General features: G+C 44.8%; 4 protein-coding genes across 4 annotated transcripts; 1 reads left to right on the top strand and 3 right to left on the bottom strand.

The window, feature by feature from the left end:
- Nucleotides 1-56: 56 nt before the first annotated feature.
- Nucleotides 57-4,909, bottom strand: LOC6615586 (cilia- and flagella-associated protein 61). The gene is made up of 14 exons (XM_032716184.1): nucleotides 4,623-4,909; nucleotides 4,249-4,563; nucleotides 3,764-4,057; nucleotides 3,602-3,709; nucleotides 3,415-3,542; nucleotides 3,081-3,361; nucleotides 2,471-3,028; nucleotides 2,134-2,417; nucleotides 1,771-2,007; nucleotides 1,138-1,712; nucleotides 924-1,087; nucleotides 614-862; nucleotides 347-556; nucleotides 57-291 (listed from the first exon to the last, which is right to left on the bottom strand). The coding sequence occupies exons 1-14, from the start codon at nucleotides 4,889-4,891 to the stop codon at nucleotides 67-69; spliced, it is 3,897 nt and encodes a 1,298-aa protein (XP_032572075.1). The 5' UTR covers nucleotides 4,892-4,909; the 3' UTR covers nucleotides 57-66.
- A 28-nt stretch (nucleotides 4,910-4,937) lies between these two features.
- On the bottom strand, nucleotides 4,938-5,853 carry LOC6615585. Its single transcript, XM_002039923.2, has 3 exons — nucleotides 5,644-5,853; nucleotides 5,459-5,587; nucleotides 4,938-5,404 (listed from the first exon to the last, which is right to left on the bottom strand). The coding sequence occupies exons 1-3, from the start codon at nucleotides 5,770-5,772 to the stop codon at nucleotides 5,006-5,008; spliced, it is 657 nt and encodes a 218-aa protein (XP_002039959.1). The 5' UTR covers nucleotides 5,773-5,853; the 3' UTR covers nucleotides 4,938-5,005.
- Nucleotides 5,854-5,989: 136 nt separating this feature from the next.
- On the top strand, nucleotides 5,990-6,818 carry LOC6615584 (general odorant-binding protein 68). The gene is made up of 3 exons (XM_002039922.2): nucleotides 5,990-6,096; nucleotides 6,153-6,501; nucleotides 6,559-6,818. The coding sequence occupies exons 1-3, from the start codon at nucleotides 6,055-6,057 to the stop codon at nucleotides 6,765-6,767; spliced, it is 600 nt and encodes a 199-aa protein (XP_002039958.1). The 5' UTR covers nucleotides 5,990-6,054; the 3' UTR covers nucleotides 6,768-6,818.
- Nucleotides 6,819-7,040: 222 nt separating this feature from the next.
- On the bottom strand, nucleotides 7,041-8,129 carry LOC6615583. Its single transcript, XM_002039921.2, has 3 exons — nucleotides 7,933-8,129; nucleotides 7,418-7,769; nucleotides 7,041-7,349 (listed from the first exon to the last, which is right to left on the bottom strand). The coding sequence occupies exons 1-3, from the start codon at nucleotides 7,978-7,980 to the stop codon at nucleotides 7,138-7,140; spliced, it is 612 nt and encodes a 203-aa protein (XP_002039957.2). The 5' UTR covers nucleotides 7,981-8,129; the 3' UTR covers nucleotides 7,041-7,137.
- Between the last annotated feature and the right edge of the window lie 80 nt (nucleotides 8,130-8,209).

Raw genomic sequence — 8,209 nt, 5'->3', positions numbered from 1 at the left:
ACTTGTATCTGAGCACTGCACATGAAAATCGGAAAGTACACAACCAGACTGCTTTGCATTTGAAAACTATGTTTCACTGAAGTCCGACGACGAATCATTTTCCTCCGTATCCATGTATCTCTCGTAGTCAGCCAGGTCCAATTTGAGAAAGTCTTCGGGCAGGGCGAACTTGTGACGAAAGTCTCTTCGATGCTCCCTCAGGAAGGACAGTAGCTTGAGCTCGATGTAGCGCTTGTTCAGGGTGAAGAAATCCATGTCCGTCAATTCGCCCAAGGCTCCACGACCTGGACGCTGTAAAGGATCAAATAGGAAGAAAAATATATTGAATGAACATCAGTCAACCCACTGATAGTGCCGAAATGGCCATGGGGCTGAGCAGTTCCTTATTCTCCGCCTGGAGCTCCTCAAAGTCATCGTGCATGATCAACTCTGTCCAGGGCTCCTGGAAGAACTTCAAAAAGCAGTGAATCAAATTAGCTCTATAGCGTGACTTTAGCTTGTTCAGGAGCAACTCGTGCTTGCCGCAAAAGTACAGCAAGAAGTCCAAGTTGCACTCCTAAAGTGACAACATTTATTGGAATTTATTTATTGGAATAGCTCAAAAAAATCTTACTTTTTTTGTTACAACCACGATCTCATCCACCATCATTCGCGTTGATAGCCCCACACGACAGAAGGTTTTGTTTTTATACGTGGTCAAATTGCAATTTACTATGACTGGCAATTGGGAAAGGAGGTATCTCCGAGGCATGGTCACCTTTGTGATGAAGTACCGCAGCGGAAGAATGGCCTGGAAAAGCATAGGCTCAGCGAATCGATCCTCGAAATTCTTGTCCGTAACCATGCCCAGATGATGTAAGATCTAAAAGTATTTGGTATCTGAATTGGACAGTATAAAATGAATAAAGCGACGACAATCTCACCTTGCGTGCCAACTCTCTCTCACTGACAAATTTATATTGGTAGTTGGGTGTGATCCGCATTTTGATGAAGCTACCAGCTGCATAGACATCTGGATCATTGGTCTGGTAGCGCTCGTTTACCAGGATTTCATTACCGTCGAGCTCGATGCCAGAATTTTCTATCCCTAAGAAGTACCACTTTTTACACATGATTTTAGCCATTGAGCATACTCACATTGCTTGTGCCGTTGGTGGAGGTGTCCCTCCTGGAAGGAGATAAAGAGGTCGCATTCGAAGGTCATCTGTTTTTGAGTGGGGAAATGCTGAAATATCACCTCCATAATGAAGTCTGTTGACTTATGCAAATTGTAATGGTGAAAGTCGTAGTCCGTGAAGATATTGACTCCCTTCTCCACTAGGATGTCGTCCATGATCATCTGCAAGTTTTTGTCCCAATAAGGACACTTTTCCTTCATGTCCGCATCCCTTCCAGTGATGCGATGTGGCTGGACGAACACCATCCGCGAACAATCCACACCGTGGCCGATCAGAAAGGCAATGCATTCGTAGGTGTGCAAGTTGTTGCCATACACCAGGACCAGATACGTTCGCGGCATATCCTCCAGGAGTGCTCGAACCTTGTAGAAGAGCAGGAACTTGTTCAGGCGGAAGTTAATCTCGACGAGGTTGCAAGGTCGTCGGGAATACACCGGCACATCTATACAACGGAGTACGAACAGCCGGTCGCACATCAGCAATAGCTTGTCATAGTAAATTTCGCAGGAATCAAGCTTCACAAACTTTTTTTCTCTAAGCATTTTGAAGGCACTGTTAATCACTAGATTCCATAAGTTAATGACTACCCTACCTATCGACCTTTTCGACCTTTCCTGGCACAAAGTGCACCCAGCTTCGCAAATCAATCCGCATGCAACAATCTCTCACGTAGCATGACTCATTTGGGTACGAAAGATAGCATCCTTGGCTATTAGTGCAATAAGGACACTTGAATAGGCTGTCATAGTCCGCCTCTACAATGCCCGCCCTGCAAATCACAGTCACTTGAAGCCTAGTCAAGCAGGTAAAGTTTTCCGAGTTTTTGTGGCTAATGAGAAGTTTCAAACATATTAAAAAACGGAATGAATCCGGCTTGTAGGCTCATATCACAATCAAAATAAGTAGCCAAACATTGTTATCCCATTGTAGTTAATATACAGTATCCTATACTTACTCCTTGCTATTCCATTGAAACACGAGCTGTCGCAGAAAGGCCTTCGTCACTGCACTGAATCCAATGATGACCAGTTTTTGGCTATTGGTAAACCACTTAACCGGATTGAGTTTGTGGCGATAGATGATCATATTATCCCTGGAGAAGTTTGGTGGTGGTAGATTCAGCTTTTTCCTCGGTTTTTTATGATCCGCCTGGAGCCTTGTAAATACCGGAACCTTTTTAATGGGCTTCGGCTCTACGACCATCATCATTTTTTTCAAGTCGTTGCTGTACTTATAGCCCTATAGAGTAATTTTATCAAAAGTAAATACCTATTCCCACACTATTCACTTACATCGACAGAATGAATAAAATAATAGTCGTAAAAGCTTGTCTTCCTGGCCAAATCCCTAAATATCAGACCGGCACTGACCAAGAAAAGAGGGTGCAATCGCAGTGATATGATCTCGGCCCTTCGTCGATTCAACTGAAATTCTTGCTTGGGAAGGTGGTAGTGTTCAAAGAGCTTGTCATGGCTGTGGAACTCTCGCACGATCACAAAACCAATCGCAGTGTTTTCCCTAACGGATCTCGTGGAGATCCCACACCGAATCGTAAACACCGCGAACTCACTGAACTCGTTCTCCAGCACATCCTTCATGATCGCATCGAGCACATGGAGCTCGTGCTCCAGCTCCTCCCGCTCGTTCACCTTGGAGCAGTACGAGAAGCTGCTGCTGCTTGAATTAGGAGTTTGTGTATTACTGGGTAAGTTGCCAAGGGCCAAGTTGTGCACATGTGCCACGTCCTCCTTTTCCAGTTTGTACAGACTTATCTCCCCAAAGATGGTGCTGCGATGTGTTATGAATACATCGTCCAGGCTGGACAGACTACTTGGCCGTGATGCCACTGGCTGTGGTTTGATAATTATACTATTTCGTTGGCTTAAATGAAGTCTGGCCTACCATAAAGTACTGCATCACCTCCAGATAGCTCTTGCTCGCCCTGTACTTCACGGACATCAGCATCATGCAGTAATCCCTGTCCGGATAGGCGCTAAAAATCGCCACCATTGCATTGAAGAGGCGTGGCAGTGGGAAATCCTGCCGTGCCACAATGCACCTGAGAAGGAAAACGTTTGATGCCGCCGCCATGGCCGCCGGACCCGCGGGCTCTGTTCCGGCCGGATATATGAAATTAATCACGCTTTGTTCGTGCCGCAGATAGTAATCGGTGCTGTGGAGTTCTAGATAAACCAATGTTATGTTCCGAGCATCCGGCATTCGCGGTACAACTCACTCTCAAGAATGTACTTGAACTTGGAGTAAAGGCATTCGCGCATGTAGAACTTATTTTCATTCGCCACGTTAGTATCCACAATTGTGCCGCCAATGGAGCTGACCTTCATCTTACCCAGGCTGGCCACGCTGTTGAGAAATATTAATCAGTGTGGATATTTTCCTTACAAAAGAATATATAATCACACCTCATACCGCTGTCAACCCTCTGCAGTCCTCCCAGAATCGTCACCGCATCCAGATCTTGCAGGGCATCTGCGGTGAACATGCTGGCTTCCGCCCTTCGCTGCACCGATCTGCAGGACACTCGGTAAGGAATTACTCTTCCCGCACGCAAAGCCATCACTTACGACACCGTCATCGTCTCGTAGTGGAAGGACCTTCCATCGGCTGGCTTCACCAGATTGCCGAATTGTTCCATCTGGTAGTTGCGCACATAGAACATTATGTCTATATCCGAGGACAGCCACAGGAAGATGGCCATTTCTGACTGCTCGGACTGGTTGATTGTTTCGGCCACAACCAGCATACTCTTCGGATTCTGTCCCATTACCTCCTCGGCAATGTAGAAGTCGCCCAGCTCCTCTCGCATTTCTGGGTTCTCGACCTCTTGCATTGCTATAATATCGTCGTTATCTTCGGCCCTTATTTAAAACAAAAGAATGATGTTATTGCTTAACAATATCTAATATTTAAAAAATCTTAGTAGGCGATATCAAATTCAGACAAACTGATTAGTAGTCTGCTGCCTTTTAAGAGGCACTTGAATATCAAAACTTCAAATGCTATTTTAGATACTTTAAAGAAACAAGGAGCATAACAGAAAAGAGCTTACAGTGCCTTCCGGTAAGAAATCCTCGGCAGAAGGACGAACCTATCCACAATGTACAGGGACTGTGTGTTGTTATTCTTATCCATGCTATATTCCAGCGGGTAAAAGACCTTGGATATTTTTTCCAAATCATCGAAGGTTTCCACAAAGTGGATGGGTTGTGGCATGTACGGACTCCTAACAGCGATCAGAAACCACACCCTGCTCTCCCTGTAGAGCACATCCTTTATGATCTCAACCAGAACCGTGGAGTGTTCGCTCTTATAGATGCAAAAGTTGAAGAACAACGCATTCAGCCAGCTAATGGACATGGATAAGCTAAAGGATATTTGTGAAATAGAAGATATGTTTAACGTTTTAAGGTCTTCTATCAGTACCAGTATCTGGTGGACAACCATTCCAACCAGCAATCCGTGGGCAAAGCGGCGATGGAGGGATAGTTGCGGAACTCGGCATAGGCCACCAATGCGGAGGACTCAGTGCAAAGAGCCAATATCCTGTAGGTCTGGTAGGAATGGAACAGGGAGTCCTTGCCACGAAATTTCGGACGGATATTGCCGAACCACTTGACACCTGGCGATCGAATCAGCTTGTTGAGCCCATCCTGGTCTCCCGCTTGAGCCAAGCGAATCTGAAACTGATTCATCAGTGCGAATAATTTATGTTTGGTGTGTGATTAAAACAAAAAAACATACTGCGTTTATGAGCTTAATTTTATTACATGTCATTTTTGAGTTTATATACATTTATTTCCATAATTTTAGGCAGGACTCTTTGTGGGCAGTGTAAAGCCATCTATTTGATAGCATTCGGCTTTAGCATTTTCGCACAGATCCTTAGTTCCTTCCTTGGCAGTGCCCTCCCACCGGAAGTAGGGACACTCGTGCTTCTGATGGTAGTCGCTGATGCACATGAATACCATCAATAGATAGGGGCGACAGGCTCCTTTCAGGAGCACCTTGGCCCCAGGACTGGCCTTCAGAAGGTTGTAGACCCCGACTGCATCCTTGCGACAGAAGTCGAACATGGCAATGTGATAATCCTTCTCCTTGGGCCGATCCACAAAAGTCTTTTCTGCATCCAGCTTGACCATCTTCATGTTGATGGTGTCGCTCTTGCCGATGTACTTCTTCTGCTTATAGAGACACTCCACAAAGCACTGAAGATACAAATATTTATTTTATAATGGATATATAACGTTTTAGTTACCTACCGATAGAAACCTCAGGGTCTTGCCCATGTCAGCGTCTCCATCCACTGGCAACTTGGGTGAATGTATAACGAAGCACTTGACCAGGTCGTCCTCTTCCCCTATATAAAGCTCAGAACAGCAGCCAGCTCTCTAAATTGTAGTTTTAAACTTAATACGTTTGCTGTTCGGTTTTAGAGTAAGCTCACCGATGTGTTACACTTATCCCCAGTCAAATCACCTGAAGATGTGGCAACTGCAGTAGTTTCCTCATTATCCTGAGCCTTTGCAACGGCCACCAGAATTAGGAACGTCCAATAACAAACAATGTTGACCATTGCTTTTCGAATGTGATTAATTTACCGTGGTCATAACATTTATAAAACCATGCGTGCTCATCATTTGGATAAATGAATTTAAGCCCAAATTGGCTTAATTAAATGTAACAAATGTCCATTGTAATGACTGGAATTAAATGAGCGGAAAAAGAAACATTTGCAGACAGTCTGATGGCTCGACATTTGGCAAATTGGCAGCGATTTCCTGTTTTAATTTAAATGATATGTGGGTAACTATATAAGCAGTCGAAGTGGTCTGATTTTGGGATAAACGGCGGAGCAATGAAGTGCACCATTTTATTGAGTTTTTTCAGCCTGATTTGGGTGAGTTCTAGGAATGGAATTCCCACTGTATATATATAAACAAATACATGATTTAGTTTGCTGGTGGAATTAAAATTGATTGCGAGAATACGGAGGCCATTAACGAGGAGCACATCCACTACTGCTGCAAGCATCCCGATGGACACAATGATCTAATCGAAGGATGCGCCAGGGAGACCAACTTCACGCTGCCCAACCAAAAAGAGGAGGCACTGGTGGACATCACGGCGGACCGAGCCATCCGAGGCACTTGTTTTGGCAAATGCGTCTTCAGCAAGCTAAACCTGATGAAGGACAACACCCTGGACATGGATGCCGTGAGAAGCTTGTTCACCGAAAGGTTCCCCGACGATCCGGAATATGTCAAGGAAATGATCAACGCCTTTGATCACTGTCACGGCAAAAGTACGGAGTAGTTATTTCAGCAAGGACTTCTTGGCTAACTGATATTTTTCTCCAAAGGTGAGGAGAACACCTCCATGTTCCTGTCGAAGCCCCTCTTCAAGCAAATGTCCAAGCAATTCTGCGATCCGAAGTCCAGTGTCGTCCTGGCCTGCGTCATCCGCCAGTTCTTCCACAACTGTCCGGCGGATCGCTGGTCCAAGACCAAGGAGTGCGAGGACACCCTGGCCTTCAGCAAGAAGTGCCAGGACTCCCTTGCTACCTTGTAAATAATGAGAATACCCTTCATCTGCAATAAAGAACATTAAATTTACAATTTACGAGATTCGTTCTATTTTGTTTAGACAACAAAAAATATGATGCAGTCAGAACTATTCTGTATATAACGATGTGTTAATGGTAAACAAGTACCATCAACTTGACATTAGTTAATAACGTATTTTTGAAGGTGGTGGGATAACAATAAATCCATTTAATTAAATTTATTTTTGATTTAGCATTTAATCACCCACCATTACTTATGAACCATGAAAACACATGTGTTGAGAGCTATTGTTTTGCTTTAATCATTCGTTTCTCATTTCGTCATTTCGTTTCTCCAATTAAAATGTATTTCCTGGGGGCAGAACTTGAAAGTGCTTACATAGTAGTCAGCACATCCTTGCACTTCCTAGCGAAGGCCAAGGTTTCCACGCACTCGGTGGTATTTGACCAGCGACTCGCTGGACAATTGTGGAAGAAGTTGTAGATGACGCAGGACATGATGATACTCGAGGTCGGCTTACAGAACTTGGCGGTGGAGAAGGCCCTAACAATTGGAAGTGAAAGGAACTTCTCGGTGGCCTCTTCAGCTAAAATTTGGCAGTGAAAAATTAAATTGTAAACTATGTCGAAGATTATGGTGTATGAATGAGCTTACATTGTGTGTGACATTTTTCGTAGGCATTCAGCATTTCAGTCGCGTACTCCGGATCTGTTTGTTGGTACCGCTTGTAGTACGACCGCACCTTGACCATATCCAGGGTGTTGTTCTCCATCAGATTGTAGTGATCGAAGACGCACTTGGCCCAGCAGGTGCCGACCATCGCCTGGTCCACGGTCACATCCACGATGGCCTCCTCGGTGGGACTGGGCAAATGGAAGTTGGTCTGCTTGGCGCAAGTTTCCGTGACTTCGTCGCGGCCATCCTGATGCTTGCAGCAGTGGTGAATGTTCTCCTCGTGAATACGCTCCATGTGCCGACAGTGAACTCGGACAGCCACGAGTCCATTCTGGATAGAAACATGCACATAGGATTTAAAAGGAGCTCGAATACGGATCCCCGATTGACCGTGCTTATTATGTAAATCCGATCTAGTGCAGATAATCCATTAAAACCACCCTCAAACATTACCCAATCCAGAACAAATTGAAAACGGTGTTATGAGTACATACCAAGAGCAGTGATATAATCACAAAAATCACGAAGCCAGTTCTCAGCATGATGACAGCTTTCCAGCGGTTCGGCCTCAGTTTTATATGTCAAATGGTTCCCCTTTGATGGACAGCCCTAATGACGTTTTGCACTGTTCCTCATTAATTTAATTCGCATCCATTATTATGGCAACAAACCTGGCGACGGAAGCGAATTTATATGGAGTGGGACTGGATGTGGGTGTGGGTGGGCTAGTAAATCTTGCCATGGCAACGCCGGCAGTCAATTTGTTATTTA

Source organism: Drosophila sechellia, chromosome 2R (assembly GCF_004382195.2).
Source record: "Drosophila sechellia strain sech25 chromosome 2R, ASM438219v1, whole genome shotgun sequence".
Taxonomy (NCBI): Eukaryota; Metazoa; Arthropoda; class Insecta; order Diptera; family Drosophilidae; genus Drosophila; species Drosophila sechellia.
This window is presented reverse-complemented; position numbering and strand designations above follow the sequence as displayed.